We start from the raw sequence: 20103 nt of genomic DNA, 5'->3' as shown, positions 1-20103 counted from the left end.
TGAAACTTTAGTAAGACAAGTTATCATAGTTCTGGCTTTGGGAAAATTCCAGTGAAGCTATTTGACCTTGGACATCCTAATCAGAGTCTTGCCTTATCCGTCACTGAAAAATATTCTTGGGAATAAAAAAAAAAGAAAAACACTTCTTTTTCTGCAAGCAGACAGGATACAATTACAGCATGAAGATCTTGCTGGAATAGTGACTCGGAGACTTCCTGTGGGTGTGTAAATGAATGGAAAACTCCCCCACTGCTTCCAGTTGGTCATTATGACCACCAGGAAGATAAACAGCTAAAAAAAAGTGGTGGTTTCTTTTTAAGTGGCATCCAAACCACGGTTGAAGCTTACAGGCAAACACAAAGGCAACACACAAATAAACATACAAAAACAACATAGAAAGAGATTCTACAAATGTTCAGGCAAGAAGACAACTGTCAACCACTCTTTTCTCATCAGCACACTGAGGCCCCACCTCTCTGCTATTATCCAATGATTCCACTTGGTTCTGTGCAGGGGGCTTTACAATCATCTAATGAGCTGGAGAATATCAACCACCTTAAATATGTTGTTTCTCTCTGCTGTCATTGGTTGTGACCCTCCCACCCCCTCTGTCACCAGTGTCGAAGGCTCATCTAAGGCACCCCCAAGGGGGCTGCTTCTCATGGGGCTCCATCCCAACAAGTTTTAATCAATGGGATCAACGTCTGTATGAAATAAAGTTTCTGTGTTTATTTGTATCTTTACTAAATACATTGGTAGTTCATTTGAAGATTGAGAGAAGGTGTCAAAACTGAACAACAATTACCGCCCTATGCTTCCATCAACCAGTGCTGTTTAAGTGTACATACATTTTTTCCAGACAGATATGAGGTCACCATGACCGTTGACCACTGGAGTCTAATCAGCTAATCTTTGAGTCCAAGTAACAACTGGTCCAAATTTGAAGAAATTCCCTGCGGGCAGACTTGAGACATCATGTTCAGGAAGCCAAAAACATGTTTTGTGAGACCACAGTGACGGTGACCTTTGACCACCCGTATCTAACAATTTGATCACTTTGGCTAAGCGAACATTTGAACCAATCTTTTAAGGATTCTCTCATGGCATTGTTTAGACAAGGGGTTCATGAGGCAAAAAAGGATTGTGTGAGATCACAGTGACCTTGGACCATCAAAAGCAAAGTCTTGAGTGCAAGTGAACTTTTGTCCCTAATTTGAAGAAAGTCCCTCAAGGCGCTCTTAAGATATCATGTTCACAAACATGGCTGGATAACCTGAAAACACAATGCAGAGGAATAAAAATACTATCAACCACATCCCCAGATGAAAAGCTGAAGACAAGACAGTGTTCTAACTCTGAATATGGGTCCAAATGTTTAACACTGGCTCCCTGTGCCAGAGTGCTTCTTCAATTAGAGCATATAATTATTTAGGAGATAATGTGTTATTCAGTATATTAACCCTCTGAGTTCACTACTAGTTGCTGTTGCATTCCAAACATCAGCACCACAATTAAACAGCTGCAAAAATACACCAAGTCCTCCCACTGGTGCTCTGTTTATCTTCACACAGCTTAAGTTGGGGAGATAAACTGTCTACAGCCGAAATGTTTTTCATTTTCTACCTGGTCGTGGAACATCATGACCTTCTTTGCACAGAGCATGGCGTGTTCTTCAGACTTGCCCAAAACAATTACCCCACCGCATTCCATTAACCTCTAAGCAAAAATTAGCAGTTTCTGCAAACCTCCCCAGTCACCACCAACAAACAAGACCAGGCAAGTCTGAACCACATGAGGAGCGAGTGAGGAAAATATATTTAACATGTTGACCATGAATTTCTGTCCCCATCTCTCACCCTTTCTATATTTATGGTAGCTCCTCCTCCATGCTTTATTTAGATCATGGAAACAAATAAAATATTCTATCAATGTCTCCTCTTTACTTACTCTTCTGCAAGTTTGCAGCAGAATTGAGATAGTATCGTAACCATTCATATTCAGTGTTATACAGCCAATCAATTTTGTCAAGCAGAAAGTTGGAATTCTTGTTTGTAATATTAGGCATTTTTATTCTTTAACCAGATATTTCCGAAACTAAAAGAAACAAACTTTATACAATATTCTGTGTACAGAAAACCCAAACAAAACATGACCTGCTGAGCAGCCAGCCAGGCTAAATGTCAGTCTCACAGGTCACACCAGCGATTAACATTCCAGCAGTGAAAACTTAAGGTGTTTTTTCCTTTACTTCCTGGTCCCTCCCACCCGCTTTGCTGTGGAATTTACCAGCACTGTTTGAATTTGGCTGTGTCTCAACACTGACATCAGGCCCAGGTTTTCATTGTGTTGATCCACAGACATTTCTGAACCGTAAAGAGGCATAGCCTGAGGAGTCTTGTTAATGATATCTGAACAGAGGCGCTCACACTGAGGAGACTGACAGCTGTATGGCAGCTGTGTGTTTACTCATTAGGAACAGAAGTGGAATCTGGCATAAAACCTTGATGCAAATGCTGCAATAGCAATCCTGCACTTAATCACTTACTGTGTTTGTACTGGAAGAGCACAAACACAGAGAGTTTGTCCTGGAAGATGTAAACTCACTGCCAAGGAGCTTGTAAGCCAACACTTCATGTGTTTGCAGAAGAAGCAATAGTACAACTGGATGCATTTTCCCTACATGACCAACGCTCTTTAGCTGCATTCCGGAGAGAAATAATAATTCTCTTTTCAGCTGATAACATGGCTCCTCGCTTCAAAGTGAGAGAAGAGTGAACTTTTTTTGTTTTTTTACTAATTTAAAGTGTAGATTACAGGAAAACAACTAAGTTCTGATAACATTATACCAACAATATTAATTGCTGAGATCTTTGAAAGGAGCATACTTTGGAAACACAGAACAACAACTATAGTCAGACAATCAAGCCTAAATCCATCCATTATCTACGATGCTTATCCTTTGAGATTCACAGGGGGGAGCTGGAGCCAATACCAGCTGACATTGGGCGAGAGGTGGGGTACACCATGGACAGGTTGCCAGCGTAACGCAGGGCCAACAAACAAAGACAAACAACCATTCACAATTTCATCCACACCTACCTCCAATTAACCTAACCCCAGTCTGCATGTGTTTGGACTGAGGGAGGAAGTTGGAGTACTAACCACTGAGCCACCAAGCCAACAGTTATGTGTAATTACAGTAGATACAAGTTTATTTGGAACCCACAATGCTGCTAATAATCAGTCACTGCTCAGGGAGAGCTTGATTAAAACAAGTTGAGCAAGTCAGGTAGCTCAAAGTCGGTCTTTAAATTATAATTGATATTCACAACCAAATTTTTTTTTGACAATTTTACCAGTCAACTTCATTCTCTCTTCCAAATAGGTTTAACCCTGAGATTTGTTTTCAACATATATGGTCATCTGACTGTTTGTTTGTACAATGTTATCATAACTTTTAGAGCCATAGACAGTTCAAACTATTAAACACCCAAGGGGTAAAGACATGTAGCTTTTCTTTCTTTTTCGTCCTTCTCTCCAATACTGCTGGAGCCATTTGAAGGCGTGTTAGAAATATCTGCTGCTCATAACTTTATTACCTACATCAAGAAGGTTATGCACACTTATACGCCCAGAAACAACAATGGCAGCTATATTCCTGTTGCTCTATGTTTGGTTACCACTGGTACCAAAGACTTTAATTTAGAAAAAAGAGGGGGAAATATCCATTAAAAAAAATAGACGCAGTAGGGAAGACCAGCCTATAGTCTAGTATAAATGTGATGCTTATAACATAGATGTCTGATTTCATGTTGAATTATTCACTATTCACTAAAGAAGGTAAATAATTGTAGAAAACTCAAAGAGGCCACCTGTATGCTGGTTAATTTTGAAGTGAGTAAAAAAAATAAGCCCTTTAAAAGCCATCATACATGCATGGTCAAAGGGTCTTTGTTGACCAACCCGCAGTCACACCCACCACTGTGTCACATCTGGTCAATAAAAAGTCCAACTGAGGTCTGATTGTCCCCTGATGAAGGAGAGAGGGGCATCTAAGGCAGAAGTGTTGAATGAAAGATGGAGCCACCGGCCAGCTGGAAGCTGTTAGCATCTGGTAAGATGAAGCTTCACTGTAAAACAGACTAGACTGAAGGAGAAGGGGAGTTGAGGTCATGCTCAGCAAATGAGATTTTCAGAGAGGAGTAAAGTCTGAGACAGAGAGGAAAACAGAGTGCCTGTGCTGGAGAGGGGTGTTCCCTGCTCCCTGTGGTGACGGCTTTGTAACACATGGTTACATAACTCCAACATCTGAAATTCATTTTTATTATCACAAATCCCCCCAACCTCCTGCCCTAGTTATAGCTGAAGCCCACATTTGTTTTCTCCTTTACGACTGGTTTCCATTTCAGTCCTGCAACAACCAAACCAAAATGACATCAGCCTTTAATGGGGCCACAGGTTTCTAGTTTTTGTAAATGAGATGCTTATATAAACTTTATATTTTAGTTACACATAATACTTGATTATGCATCTAAGAAAGACTTTCTCCAGAGTTTGCCTTTCATATATGAACAACGCAGCAGGAGATTATCCTGTCAGACCCGTTCACAACAACAAAAGAATCCAGAACACACCAGCAAGGTATTCATTCTGGTGCAGAGATCATGTGTTTTTTTCCAGTACATTGACATCAGCCCTTATCACTAAAAGCTCTCAAATCTCGTTGTCTTTCCAAGTTGAGATCTTTGTTGGGTTTTCTATGTGTGTGGTCACCTCTTTTTCCTGAGATATTTGTATTATATTCTTTTTTCCGTTTTGCGTCTGCCGGGTGTTTGAACATCATCTCTTGCCCACTCACTTGCGGTGAATCCTCCTGATAATCTCTTGCTGTATTCTCTGTGGGCTCACTTCGACATTTTCCAGAGTTTTAATAAAGGAGGCTGGCATTGGAAACTCTAGAGAATGTCCAGAGAAAGTGACTAGGACAAATATTGCACTCTCTCATACAGCCACTCCAGACTATTTCAAAAGATTATCTGGAGTTCAGTATGTTTCTGAAAGTAGCTTTAGTGTCCATTCATCAAAGATTCATAAATTTAAAGTTTGCTGTGTTTTCATCAAGTTACCACACTGCTGAAGCCAAAAAACAAAGACAAGACACCGACCCATTCACAGCACTCAGGAGTGCAGAGGTATCAAGTGGCCGTGATGAGTCCTTAATGACCCTGAGTATTTCAATCCAAGCACAAACAGCTGTGTTCTTTTGTCGATCTGACAGCGGGTGCACACTGGTGGCCAAAGAGACGAGCAAATTAAAGAGAAAGGAACCCAGCCCTCCTGGTTTTCCCCGGTGACTCTGCTAATGGTATCTGCTGTTATCAACAAAGTTTTCTGTTTGTGTAAGAAAGTCTTACTCTGGCACCAGAGAAAACTATCTCTCAGGTCTTTTTGTCTGAAAATCATGTTAAGGGGTAAAAAATTACAGACCAAGTCATTTTCTCCTGCACATGTCTCAGCATCTGAGTAATCTTACAAAAACAACAGGAGTCCTGTCAGCTCACAGTGACCACTGTTACATTTGTCTGCTAACGTTAAGTGTGCCACACTTGCTGTAGTCAGGTGAGTCACAGGCTAATGGCTGATCTATTATTCAGAAACACCAGAGCGAGTTGAGTTGGAGAAGAGGCACAAACTAATACGACTCGAGGACACATGTTTGTGTAGCTGCATGTCGGAGGAGACAGCAGGAGCTTCTAACTGCATGTACAGTAATTCAAATATTTTAAAAGTAGAGGGTTTGAAGTGGATAATGTCGGGTTGGTTTGACGAGCAGAGTAGTGCAGCATTTAAACTACAAAATCATCCTTTACTTATCGTCACTCAATTCTTGATGCCATTTTCAAACAGTACAACAATGTCATTAACAACAATGGAAGTGTCTGAAGCTGCTTTCAGACATGCACTGAAGTCCGGACATTTTCTAGAAATGTATCTCTATATTGATCTATGTGAAAAACTAAAATGTCAGTTGCTCTGGACATTTTCTGCAACGTCACCTGCCAGCACCCTAGTAAAATGTCCGAAAAATGTCAGAGTGAGCCCATGTGATATGATATAAATATTCAACACACGCGACTGTGCATGATGACATTTCCAATGCGATGGGCAGGAAACTGGAAGAATACAAAATTCTCAGGATGAAAAAGAGGTGCCATTCAATTAGAATATGTGTACTTTTTGTCTGGTTTGTTTATTAAGCTTTATTGGGGCCTTTAATTCTGATTTCTCATTTGATTTGTGCCTGTTTTCATAATACGAAGCCTCCGTTTGCTTTGATTCTCTGACTCAACTTTCCCACCAAATTTGGGCTTTTATGGCCAAACTCCCAATTTTTCAGACATTTCCCAGAGTTCATATATAAAAACAGCGTGAGAGTGTGCAACAGCCGCGGGCATCCTTATCTTCTCCATTTTGCGTGTTGTAACACTGATGCCCTCAAGTGCTTGACATAAGATCCATTAAGTGTGAGCTTTTGTGTGTGTGTATATCTTTTCAGATCACTGAGCTACATGAGTGGGCTTGTAACACTGGGTGTGCAGGCACCATGTTCCTGCTGCAGACATACGAGAGCTGATACAAATTCTTTTCTTTAGCTTTAGGCTACAGATCTGAACAGGGCTGTTTGGCTCTGCCCTCACACTTCTCATTATCCAACAGTAATTTACTGGATCACAAATCAAACTTCTTGAGTGTGTTTGAGCTTGTTGAAATTCCATGCTGTCAGAAAACACAGTGAAAATAGAGGGCTAGCAAAGCCTGTAAGTGCATGTCCAGGTTTGTGTTTGTGTGTGTGTGTGTGTGTGTGTGTGTGTGTCCGTGTCCCCGTAGTGAGTCATGCAGAGTTTGTGGGTGTGTGTGGTTGTGTGTGGGGTGTGCGGGGTGAGCTGGACACATTTAAGATTTTAGCCAGGCAGTTGCATAAGTGTGTTTCTGCATGCATGTTTATTAGACTGAAGACAGTTAACATTCACCAAAATACGCAGCATTTGGTCTGTGCTTGTTTAGATTCGATCTGAAAATCACCTCTGAGACTTGTGCTGCAGGTTAATACATGCAGACATCCTTGCTGATCCAGTCATGTTGTATTCCATTTTGACATATTCTTTTTACTGGGACGTTTTTTTATGTTTTGAGCATCTTGGGCGTATGGACATTATCTAATACAATTCCAGAGTCACTAGCAGAGAGGTGAGGAGATGTGCAACTGGATTGTGTTTGCTGCAGTTGTGTGTTTAGATAAGATTGAAACACAAGCCTTCCTTCCTTCCCCCACATACATTTATACAGTGCGTTTTCATACGGTTATTTTTTATTTCGTCTTCTCTGCCCTTACATACAGCACGTTTCTTCATTCTCTTCTCCTTTTCTCCCTCCATCAATCTCTCCGTCTGATTCTTCCCTTCGTTCTCAGCCTCCTACTCTCAGCCTGACTGAGTGCTATAGGGCCTCTGCTGCTGGCAGCCTCCCAGCCTGTTACATAACAGCACTATCAGTCTCCCTGAATCACTGCTGGGCTCGGCTAGCCTCAGCCTAGGCTATATATCTAGCTGTTTTATCTAAAATACTGCTCAGCAGTGTAACACTCCGGCTGTGTGGGATCAGATTGCATCAGCATTTTGAATTTCTGAGAGCAAACTGATTTCTGTCTGCACTCAGCACATTGTAAGTGATTGTCATTATGCAAGAATGAAGAGGGACTTTTTTTATTTACAAGTCTGGATGATGTGGTCGGCATCAACCTCACGGAATTTCAGCCTGAGTCAGCAGCATTTTCTTGACCAGTCATTCTTCCATTTCTCTTACTCCAATCTAGTTGTAGTCCATATGCAGTAACTCTTTCGAAGGCCACTAACTTCTCTCAGTCCCGACACAACACAGTTTATTTATTGAGACCACAAAGCGTGACGTTCCACAAAATCACTGTTTCTCAGTCAGGCGCTGGAGGCTTTGTTTCTAGACCAGACAATATAAACTTGCCTGTGTGCCTGCAACACAGCGGGGAAGAAGGTTTTCAATTCAACCCACTGCAGCAAACAACTGATATTACTGTAGCTGTGATGATCAGTGATATCAGAGGCTGGAGAATGAGGTAGAACAAAAACTTGCAGACTCTGTCTCACTCTCTAGGCTGTGTCATGATCTGGAACAATCTGTTCTGACTGAAATCAGTTGGTGATTCCCATGTAAATCTGGAGCAGAGTCTATATTGCCTCCAACCTAGTTTTTCCCCCTGGCTCCAGTCTCCGTCAGGCCTGTGTTCTCTGTTCTAATCTGGCCCTTGGCCTGCAGTCGGTCCTGGGGGAGCAGTGGTGCCTTACCTTGTCTTTCTTCAATTTAAGGGGGAAGGGCTGTCACTTTCTGAGAGTAACCCAATTCATGAACCACACCTTTCTATCCTGCTAAACCCCCACTCATCCGCTCAGGTCTGCCCAGGACAGACCCTGCAACTCTGGCCTCACAGCCCCCACCTGTCGCTTAAAACACTACATCTACACACTGCTGCATAGTGTTTGGTTTATGTGCCAATACCTCAGACTTATGAAAGAACTGCTTCCACAGCATTATCCAATTTAGCAACATCTGGAGGTTTGCGGTTTCAACTTTTAATTGAATCTTTCCTTTGTGGCTGCAAAAATGTCCAGCGCAGCCTCATTGTGCAACAGTGATAAAGCATGTATCAGTTTCCAATCCAAACCAGCAACAGGTTTGCGTCATAGTCATGGTATGTGTCTAAGGAAAAGTTTGTCTAAAGTTAAAGTTTTGCAGCTATAAATGCAGAGCAGCCTCATACAAATGGGTGAACCAGCTTTTCAGACAACAGGGTCAAAACACCTTAGATATTCTGATACATGCAAGCGCTTACAGTACACCTGTACTCAGGTTTAATCCTGGATGCCATTTGTTCAAAGATGTGAAAGCAAAAGACAGCGTAGTGGAGTGGACTTTACCTGGCAGGATAGGCATATCCCTCTGCACCATGCTGAAGGGAAGCGTCACCCTCCCAGCAAGTTCAGTGATTCATACTCCCAACACAAGCAAAGGGAACAGTGTGAGAAAACCCAACAGCGGCAGGAGGCTGAATAGAAGTCCAGCAAGAGAAAAAGCCACATTTAACACGTTTTCCTCTCACCGGCAGCTGGTACTCCACAGGCAGCAGTGCACCTCACATTCCCTGTCTCTGGATTGTCTGTCTACAAGTGTGTGCATGCCCTGCTAGAGAGGGCGTGTGCAGGTCTGTGTGTCTGTCCCTTATTGCTCCTTGGATAACAACAAGGTCCACCCATGGGCTCCAGTCTCTCTTTGGCTACACCTTTATTCCTCCCCTTCTCCTCCTGTGAACTTTTGAGGTCTTGTTAAAAAAAAGAAATTAGCAAGAGTCACTCGTCTGCACTCTCACAGCCACTCTGGACGTAAAAAGTAAGGGGAAGAAAACAAACAAGCCTCAGCTCCTCGTGTACAAGTAACCCAACCCCTCCTTTCTTGCTTTCCATTTTCACCCGCTTTCCTTCTGTTGTCTCTCTGAAAAAGTTACGCAATACTGCCATTTCAGACAAGACCTCCCCCTCCTCTTCTCTTTCCCTTGTGCTGCCACAACCCACACTGCCTTCTCCACCTCAAAGTTTTCAATGATCTCAATCTCATTATCTTGCCGTGACTGCTTTTGTTAGCTGTGAAACAACTGAGAAGCCAGGAAATGTGAACTGCTTTGTAAGACCAGTCTCTGTTGTGTCAGCCCTTTTTGAATCAAAACTCACTCTCTCACACACGAAAACACACACACACAAACACCAGGTGTGTTGTACTTCTATCTTAGTGAGGACACTCATTGACATTAGACATTATACATTACCTAGCTACTAACCTTAACCATCCAAACTAAATGCCTAACCCTAAACCTTATTGTAAACTTAAAACCAAGTCTTAACCCTCAAACAGCCCATTGAAAAAGTGAGGACCGGTCAAAATGTCCTCACTTTCCAAAAATCTCCTCACTCTGTCGGGTATATGCTTAAAATGGTCCTCACAAAAACATAAGTACAGGAAGGAACATGCACACACACAAACACACACAAACACCTCAACACTAGTCTCTCATCTCATCCTGAAAAACATGTCATCCTTCTATATATACACACATACAGTCATGTGTGTTTAACAGTAGCTCTCCAGCACTCCACTGTTACTGAGGAAGGAACCTTGTGCAATAAACAGATTGCATAACCCGCTGTCAGACATAGAACTTTGATAATCTTTACTATGCGGACATTCCACTGCCAGTGTACTGTGTGTACAGAAAAATCCACTTGCAGCTACATGCAGTGCATCTAGCCAGTGCTCTGAAGCCAGCTTGGTCCAGGAGTACCTGCAGCAACATGTCAGGCTAGCAGAGTGAAGTGTATAAAGAACAGGCTAACAATTGGAGAGGTTGTTTAAATTTGGGAGTGGTGGCCTGAGGCTGCGTGAGAGTGGGTGTCTTTGTGTGGTTCTGTGAGGTAAACATGGTCCTGTGACAAGTAGTCACAGGACCAATCTTAAACATTTCTGAAATCATGTAAACATCCCCTGAGATATTGTGCATGCGTCATAAATACAGCTTTTTACGTTTTTACTATTCTGTTGCAGCCAATGGTTAAAGCTATAGCTGCAGTGCAATATATTTTGATTGTTTGTGTGACTGTGTATTATTCTCCGTCACTGTTGGACCCCCCCCAGAAGATGGTAAATCATTCACAGGTCCAACCTTGCCTATCCCTTTTCTCTCCTGACAAATATACAGTAGGTCAACCAACTGTATACACAAAACCGGGCCACCCCACGCCCCGGTTTGGAACAATGGCCAGTGTGGCTGACTCTGATATGTCAAGGTGTGTGTGTGCACATTTGAAAGGAAAAGTTACACTATGCCAGGGATATTACATATATATATATATATATATAAATAAATAAATAAATAAATAAGAGATCTTATCTTGGTGACTAAATCAGTTGCGAAAGATACTATTTGATCTTGTGTGGCACTACATAGAAGTGTCAACTCAACAGAAAGTTGTGGTGTGATTTTTTTTTATGATGTAATCGGAACCAGCAACAACAGGAAACAACTTAAAAACAGACTTATCGAGTATAAGAAGACAGATGTTTACACCTCACAATGTCCCAGAGAATAAAGTCACACCTTCAAATGTCTTGTTCTGTTCAACAGTGTGAGACTATAATCAGCAGATGTTTCAAAAAAATACAAACATTTCTGTTTGACAAATGACCTAAATGGTTAATTATCAAAATAATGCGAGATCATATTCTATTGATTGACTATTGAATTAAATGACTTACAACCTTAGCCCCATATTCACATATTGTTTATTAACAGTAACGAGAGGGTATTAACTGCCAAAGATTTCAATCAGATTCTAAAATGTCACCAAAAGCTCAAGTTACATATGTTAAGAAATTAGCCATCTGTTTGTGTTGACTTCCCGGCACCAGGCTTAGTTCATTTGGGGTCATATTTTGGAGATGTGCCCTCAGGTTGCAGGTGCTGGAAATGCAGGCCAACTGTAGTTTACATAGCCTGCATACAATGTTTTCCTGAAGCTCCACAAATGTGTCATCTACTGACCACAATCTTGACAGGTTTGAGCCTGGAGTGCTAATTACTCTCTGCCGTCAGGTTGGGTTGTAAACTCTGATCATTACCACAGAGGTGTTGTTGCTCGTTTCACCTTCTCCTACATTTATTTTTCAATCACAGAGGGTGATGTTTAGTGACTCCTGTCCGTCGTGCAGTGCATTCAGTGCAACAGCAAAAGCCCATGCAAGATCCCATGAGGCAGACGTCCACAGCAGTGCTACTTTTTTCATGATCGAATGTTGATTTTTTTCAAACTAAGACAAACAGCACCATCCACACAGGCATTTTGTCTCTGTATCAGTTTTAATCCCCATTCATACTATCACGCCAAAAAAACATACATCACGTGACCACTCGCGTACACTGGGCATACCTGCCGCTTAGAGGAATTCCTGGAGTAATAGCTCATCTCCTACTCAAGTAAACAGTTTCATTATAAAATTCAGAATTTAAATGCACAACAGCTGTTAGCAAAGACAATAGTTTCAGCAACACTTGTAACTGATTATCCATGTTGTGTTATACACTGGTAGCCGAGGCTAATGCCGGATGTTTTCTTCCTAAAGGGGGGTCATGTGATAGGGACCTGACGAATCAGCGAAGGGTACGTCCTGACCTAAAAAACCCAATCACCGAGAGGTTTTGAGTGTCTATCATAGTTTTCAAACATCTGTTTCTGTCCGTAGCGACTAAAATGCAGAGTTTTTAAACTAAACCGAGGTCAGCAGCATTTCCAAACTTCTCTTGTTTTGAAGGATGAATTTTGCAAACCAAATATATAAATGAATTTAACTCAAGTTCCCCACAGAGGTTTAAAACACAGGGAGGTGATGCAAGTGCCAAGTGCTTTAAGCTAACTCCAGACAGTGTCTTACATCCTCACAGCAAACATGAAGCACACTCTAATCTCCTGTAATAGAGGTCAGTGCAGAGGAGCAAGCCAATTAGGTACAGCAGCTTCTTCACTCCCTTCTTTCTGGAGTCTTCAGTGCACACAGCCTTCCCCTCAACACTTAAATCTATGTCTCTCTTGCCTCACGCCCTCTGTGCTGAGGTAAAGTCTCCACTGACAAATGTACAAGATGTACAGACACATCTGACTTTTAACTTCTGCCTCTCACATAAGTGTTTCTTCTGCTTTCTTCTTAGCCCAACTTATGTAACACGCACACTTGTTTGTGGCTTAGAGGAATTTTTGTTGGAAATCGGCCATCTCTATGAAAGATGAGTCGTCTAAATATTCATTTTAGATGGAAGAAAGAACATAGGACTACAGTTTCTGTAACAGGAAGGTAGAGCGTTTCCTGCATCCACTAGCTCAGATGAAAAACTGTCCATATAGTCTGAAATAACTAATCTGTTAATACAATGTTGTAAGCATCTAAATTTATCTCGTGGACAATGGGTCCGTCTTTGTCTGCCTACTGCAAAACATTCAACCGTGCGAAGCTGCAGGAAACCCTTAATGGAAATGATGTAGTTTCTGTGTTTTGGGAAACTTAACAAAACCAGGTCAGACTTGTGATGAGAGTCAAGAGTCAGGTGGTAGGGGCAAAAGGGCAACATGCACATACACAATGGGCCCATATGGCTGCTAGGCTGCTGAATAGCACCTGATTACAAAGAACTGGACATTACATACAAACATGAAAGCCCCAGTAGAGTGCTGCAGGCGAGTTATGATGTAAGTAACATTAAGAAAAACCCTGTTTCACTGACAAGCAAAGTCCATTCTGCTCCTTACCGAATGATGGCTCTTACGTAAAATGTCAAATATAAAAATACGATATTTGTACGCTAAATTTGTTTTTTATGTTAAACTGTGTTTTCATCTTCATCTGCCTCAGGCTTTGCTCAAGTGATAAATAGCTTAATATCAAAAACATGCTAAGAAGTTATTGTGGAAGCCAATACACTGTAGAGCGGTTTAAACAACCAGGCCAGTGCCCGATTTGTCCAGCCATAACATGCTTGTGAATTCAACAACAAAAAAAGTTGAACAGTGAAAAGTTGAGAAAGAAGGGGCAGTATTGCTAGATGACTGTGTGCGACAACTCCTCTGACCCGTTCATTCAAAACCAAAATGTGACATGTAGGCATAGTCCAAGAACAAATAATGCACGTGCAACACCGCCTCACCATTCTTGCGCTCCTGTAGAGGCAGCGGGTTGGGAATAGGCTGGAGGGACAGCTCCTGAAGGTCATCAGCCACTGCCTCGCTCTGAGGGCTCGGGGCGAAGCCTGGCGTCCCACTGACTTCCATACCTTCAGGACTTGGCCCCTCCCCTCTGGGTGGTTGTAATGTAGCCAGGGCGACGGAGACCTGTAGCAAATATGAGAAATTAATAGTTCGTGGGATAGTAAGGCAGATCAAAAGTCTCTACTTGATAATTAGGGCAACTAGAAAGAAGAAACAGGAATTTGTGTTTATTTCATTGTTTTCTGCCCAAACTGTAAACTGTAAGGTTTTGTCTTATCTCAGAATCTAGTTCAGAACATCTGAACGACATGTAAAGGACAGAAAAACTGTATAAGTGCAAAGTTCACATGGTATTATTGGACAGGTAAACATTATATCTTAGTTATTCGAGCATGTACTGTAAGATTGCTAAGATTGTTTGGCTCGGTGCTAAACATCATGTCATCACCGCATCAGGTCCACTAATGAAATACATAAGGTGCTATGGAAATACTAAAATAAGCTGTGGCTGTCACTGCTAGCTTCAACAGTTGGTAAATGTAAATAGTGAAATCTGGTAAATAGGCTACATTTATACAGCAATTTAAAAGTCTCAACAACCACTCAAACGCTCAACACTGTGAGTCACATTCATCCACTCACACATACACATTCATGCTCCTCCATCACATTCACACACTATGCACAGCCACGACTTGCCCAAGAGTACGTCGCCGGGAGAAGCCAGGGATCAAACCATCGACCTCCCAATAATTAGACAAGCCGCTCTACCTCCTGATCCCCTAATTGATTAATCAGTCAGGCCTATATCAGGCATTCTGCGATAATCAGCATTGTCCGATGCCTGTGCTTACAAGGCTAAAAACGACTGCAGACACATCAGAAAAGATTTATTTTATACCGTTACATTTTTATTCAATTTAAAATAAGACATTTTTTTAATCTTTTTTTAATTTTAAATAAAAACAACTTTATACTGGCATAATAGATTGAGGTCTGACATGAGCCAACTTGCCCTATTAGCTGTTGGCAAACCAATTATCGGTCGATAAAGAAATGCACTCTACTGTTTTCCCTTCCACCATAAAAACTTAATTGCAGAGCATTTTAACACAGTGCCCTATTAAAAATGAGCAGAAAATACTACGCTCATTACTGCTGCGGAGAGAAAGGAAAAGCATTATTGGCTTAACCGCATTGATTAAATTCATTACAACAAATTCTCTTTTTGAATGGAGAGAACATCAGTGTAACCACGTGCTGCATTATGGGTTGTTTGCAGCCTTGATATTGCTCAGACTGCGAGTGTCTTCAAACCTAACTGTCGTGAGTCTCTCAGAGTTAATCAGCCTTACAAGTGCTTGGCTTTGAGGCTGATTAAAAGGAGTCTGTGACGGCAGCTGTGACATGTTCCGCTGCCACAGAGGAAATAAACTCATGATGAGTGAACATTTGTTCTTTAGAGTCTCGTGAAGTCTTTACTGCAGAAATAAACCGGCAAAGAAATCTGTAAACAGCCGAGAATTACAGCTGTCACACATGTTGTGCTCAGAAGGAAGACTGTTGTGAAAATAAGAATGTGGGCGAGGAATTGACTCGCTACAGTAACTCAGTCAGCTGACCAGTGGCCACTGGGAAAGTGAGCTGTCTGCTGACGTCTTGCCGAACAAGAATTTTGGACTGCAGCCAAACGCTGTTACATTGTCAGATGGTCATGGGAGGCTGAAATTCAAACCATTGACTATAGGTCTTGTTTTGGAGTTATTTTTTATGGAAAGTTCACGTCAGGACATGGAGCTAATATCATTAGCGATCAGATTTGTGTTTATTTTTCTTCTTGCCAAACCTGGGGAAAACCCTGACTCTCCAGTGTGAGATGTAGTAACCTTATATGGCAAATGAATGTAGTAAATATACCCTTACATCTGATCTAAGAAGCCCCTCCTTTGTTCCACAAGCACTTTACTGTATGTTCAGAAATGTAATACACTGGATTGCCTCTATTGGCCAATCGGAGTTGAGTTTTATACAAAAGAATGTAATTTAAAAAAAAGAGAGATAAATGGTACCCAGGGTTCTTTTACAGGCAACGACAAGTCAGTGCCAGGAAACTGAGCACCTTTCTTTCTCTCTCTGTGTTTCTCACGCCCAACCACACACATATAGACAAACAACTGAGAAATAAGTAAGAATTATGAGGTTGCAAGTTAAATCAGCTAACAGAGAAGAATTAGCATGTTTGAGCTTTTACAACTGTTGCTGGGGACACTGCTTTAGAAAGGCAGAACTCTGTTTATGGATTTTTTCTTAACAACCTCCAGTGTGATTTCCATTTATTTAACCCATCTCACAGCTTACCCTCAGAGCTGGAGGAATTTCTCAAAAGGAAGCTATAAAATGTCTGTGTGTTTCCCCGATGGAAAAATGAAAAAAAAAAAAAGGAGTCTGGCTGTTAACTTGAGTGAACCTAACAACACAGAGCAGAGTTTAACTGGTCATGAAGTTAACTCAGAGTGAATGGGATCAGATTCAATCATTTAAAGTGCATTAATGAGAATTTGCCATTTTAATTAAAAACACAGACCCAACAAAGTATCATATTAATTCACAATATATCAACTATCGGCATAGGCTAAATACTTCAGATATTTTTTGAACGGATATTTCCCCCGTCCACACAACCTTCGACTAGTTTACACTGTGGTCCAAGTAATATTGGGTGAGGCAGACACCTGAATGTTGGTAATGTGGTGCAATGATGCTGAATTTAGCTTCAAACTTGTAATAAGACCTGGCAGTGCGAACCAGTAGCTGCCATTATTGTTGTTGTTTTTGACGCAGGCTCATTACACAAAGCAACAGTAGAAGCTGTAACGTCATCATTTACCAATTGCTCTATTTTACATGTACAGGGATACAGGGCATTATTAAAAATCTGCTATTGTGACTTACAACACCATCTGTGTGTGGACAAGAGGCCCAAACGCAGAGGGAAAAGATTTGCAAAATATCCGTATTAGTATAGAGTGGGTGTTAATCCATCATCAGAAATCAACCCTATAAATAATTAACCTGTAAAGCACAATTCAAAAAGTGCAACAATAGGAACTGGCAGTTGGAGTTGGATCATATTATACAAGTTCTTCTTTTAGTCTTTCACAAAATAGGGTAGTGACTAAATAATAATTAAGCCATCCTTACAGGTTGCTGTTCCATCAAGCATCATGTCAAATCTGAGAACTGGTCCAAACATTGTACATGCGGTTGTGAACTCTCATCAATTAAAACCATATTTTGTGATTTAACCTAAAATATCTTGGCCATGTTGCATCACCTGACCTGAATACTAAGTGCTGATGCGTTGAATTAATTGTCCATCGCCTCAACCCTGCAGTGCAGCAGTAAAATCTACTGTGGAAAAGCACTAGAGAAACCACCGTGTTTCAGACTGGCAGTAACATTTCTGGTTAAAACTGGTTAAGCATGAGATTTTCCCTAATTTATTTGAGTAGGCCTGGTGTAACTGGTTATCTTGCTTTGTGAAACACTCCTCTGACCGGAGCGGGGACAAGAGCTTGGGACACCTGATCACTAATTATTATTTACAAAGGCTAGGCCACGCTGTTGTGCTGTTTTGATCTCTCTCCTGCACTCTCTGCAAATATGTGTTTTCTAGCTGTGGGGTTCTGTTGGGGATTCTGTCGTTCCTGCACAGCGGGGCTGAAAACAATGAGGCAGTGTTGTCTGAGATGTCACTCGGCTCTCTCACAATAAAATGCTGGCACACGTCTGTATAGAGGCACACTAACCACCTGACCCAGTAAATGTCCACTTGATGTTACTGGCCTCAGGATGTTTGGAACATCCATGTGACTTTTCCACGTTAAAATGTCTAAAAATGACAAGACCTTTGTTGTATATTTTGTTGAGTAGCTTTAAGGCACATTTTTACAATGCACATTTTAGATTCTGGTTGTTTTAAATTAAACATTTAAATCAGATGAAAGTTTAGTCAACGGACACAAACTGATAAGAGAAGCATAAATAATTTACATATGGTGTATTTTAAGCCTAATCTGTATGTATAATAAAGACATAGTAAAAAATATATACCCTCCAATGTCAAAGACTTCACTATTGCACTGTCATGTCAGTCTATGTCATTGATCGTTAAAGCATCAGTGAAGAAATCCTCTGGTTTAACAGCTAATTTAAATCGCCTACTGCAGAGGAGAACACAGACTCTGCAGCAATAGCATAGAAGATTTTTGTCTGTTCATTTTTGACCTGATCACTATTACAACCTTGAAATCACATGTTAAGTGTTAACATCTAGAACAGAACTGGGACACAGTGTATTCTTAATAAAACTGTAAGCTACTGTGATTTAACAGTGAGATGATGGAGATTGTAGCGGCTTCAAGACAACATGTGATCAATGACTCATGCAAAAGCATCAATCTGAGATACATATCTCTTTGTCAAGGGGATGAAATGAGATGAGAAAGCATGTTTGTCTCTACATTTTTGCAGTGCATACACCGATGCTTAAATAGCCTGCTAAAAAAAGGGCCAAAGACAAGTGTTACACGGTTGATTGAACCAAACATATTAAATAGATGACTTTTCAGAAATGCCAATTGCACCATCATTGCTTCACCGTTACTTTCCCCGCAGAGGGCTGCTGTTCAAACATGCAGTGTCTGTACTGTTCAGGTGCGAGAGGCGCTGACGACAGACATCCCTCTCTAGACGCCCAGACTAGCCTTTCAGATATGTAGCACAATCACACTGCTACACACAGAAATACACACATGCTGACATGACAGCCATGCTTTCTTAAGCATCAGACTCAGCAAAACCACAACCGCCTCTCAGGTCCCAGCAGGCAGGGAAAGGCATGTTATCCTCACCTGCCCCTGGTTTCAACGAGGCCTGATGGCATTTGAGGCTTTGTGCTTACCTGTATTATAAAATCCTGACGGGGCGTTTTCCCATTTCAGATGGACGTGGCTCTGAACAGCTCTGTTGAACAAAACAAACAAAGCACAACTTCAACACTTATTTCATCTCGTTCCCCTGTCGATCCCACGTCTCTACGCCCATTACTCTGCAGTGGATTTATGATGGAGGGCAGAGTGTGCACATCTGTATCCAGGACATGTGCAGAAACAAGGCCCTGGTGAAAATCAATAGAAGGGGCTGAAGAAGAAGAAGAAGAAGAAGGATGAGAGCTGATAATCTGGTGTGTGCTGCAGGAGGAGGCCTCTCCACAGATGTCAGCTGGGGCAACAGCCTACAGCTGTCACTGTCCAAAACAGACAGGCGTGCTAAGCTACCGTTAGCCTGTCTGGGTGGGAGTTAAGCCTGAGCAGTCTGGCCGTTATTAAAGTGAGGCCACGGTGTAAAAAGCGCACGCAAACGACCCAGCGAACGCGAGAGGTTTAACAGCTACACGCGGACGTACTTATTTCCAGCGCAGGCTACGTGTAAAAAGCTGCTCACCCCAAGTTAGCTTCAGTTAGCATGCTACACCAGCCAGGCATTACCCGCTAGCTAGGCTGCTAGCGTCCGCCCGGGCACCCCGCTGCTGTCTGTCACAGAAAGAACAAGCTAGTGCTCCGAAGCTATCTACTTAATACGGGTGTTTCTTCGCTTACTTATCATGGCCGCCACTTGAGTGTTGTGTCTGTAGGGGTACACGGATTGCACGGGCATCACACCCGCCACTTCCGAGTCACAAAGGAAACTTTAACCGGAAAAAGCCTCCTCTGCGTGGGACGCGAGAGCCCCCCTTTCTTTCGCAGCACCTTCCCCTCGCAGTAGTTCGCCGCCGCTCCTCGGTGCAGCCGAGTCCCGTCAACACGCGTCCAAAACACAATGTTGTCTCCGGTGCAACGCGGATTCTAACGTGAGGAAACGCAAGGTGGATCCAAGGTGTAGTACTTGCAGTAGTTAAAAACTGGAGATGCAGACTCCTTCACAGCATTTGTCTTCACCTAGTGTCGAAAAGCGTGTACTTCAAGAGCTACAGGTTTGTACATCACCGTGTGAAACCTCACCTCATTATTTATCTCATTATTTATTTACCTAGATATCCCCTGGATGTCTAGATTGCTGGTCTTGGACCACAATTACATGAGTTCACATGGGGGCATTCACTCTAAATGTTTTATTCCTTAAAGTGGATATTATGTCTTTTAATTTATGG

The 20103-nt window shown here is 41.8% G+C and overlaps 1 protein-coding gene across 8 annotated transcripts in view; it reads right to left on the bottom strand.

Moving 5' to 3' along the window:
* mrtfab (myocardin related transcription factor Ab) overlaps positions 1-19882 on the bottom strand; it is a 44441-nt gene extending 24559 nt beyond the window's left edge. For 2 of the 8 annotated variants that reach the window (XM_047338292.1, XM_047338287.1), the window contains exons 1-3: positions 19553-19882; positions 18856-18917; positions 13832-14015 (exon numbers count right to left, since the gene is read on the bottom strand). In XM_047338292.1, coding sequence (XP_047194248.1) covers positions 13832-13955 — 124 coding nt within the window. In that variant the 5' untranslated portion in view covers positions 13956-14015; positions 18856-18917; positions 19553-19882. Of the gene's footprint in view, positions 1-9008; positions 9148-9190; positions 9795-13831; positions 14016-18855; positions 18918-19397; positions 19491-19552 lie in introns of those variants that run through there. The other 6 variants (XM_047338294.1, XM_047338288.1, XM_035145625.2 and 3 more) reach the window with 6 other exon arrangements.
* Positions 19883-20103: the final 221 nt, after the last annotated feature.

Source organism: Hippoglossus stenolepis, chromosome 21, assembly GCF_022539355.2.
Source record: "Hippoglossus stenolepis isolate QCI-W04-F060 chromosome 21, HSTE1.2, whole genome shotgun sequence".
NCBI classification, from domain to species: domain Eukaryota; kingdom Metazoa; phylum Chordata; class Actinopteri; order Pleuronectiformes; family Pleuronectidae; genus Hippoglossus; species Hippoglossus stenolepis.
Note: the sequence above shows the minus strand (reverse complement) of the source record. Positions and strands in the feature narration are given on the sequence as shown.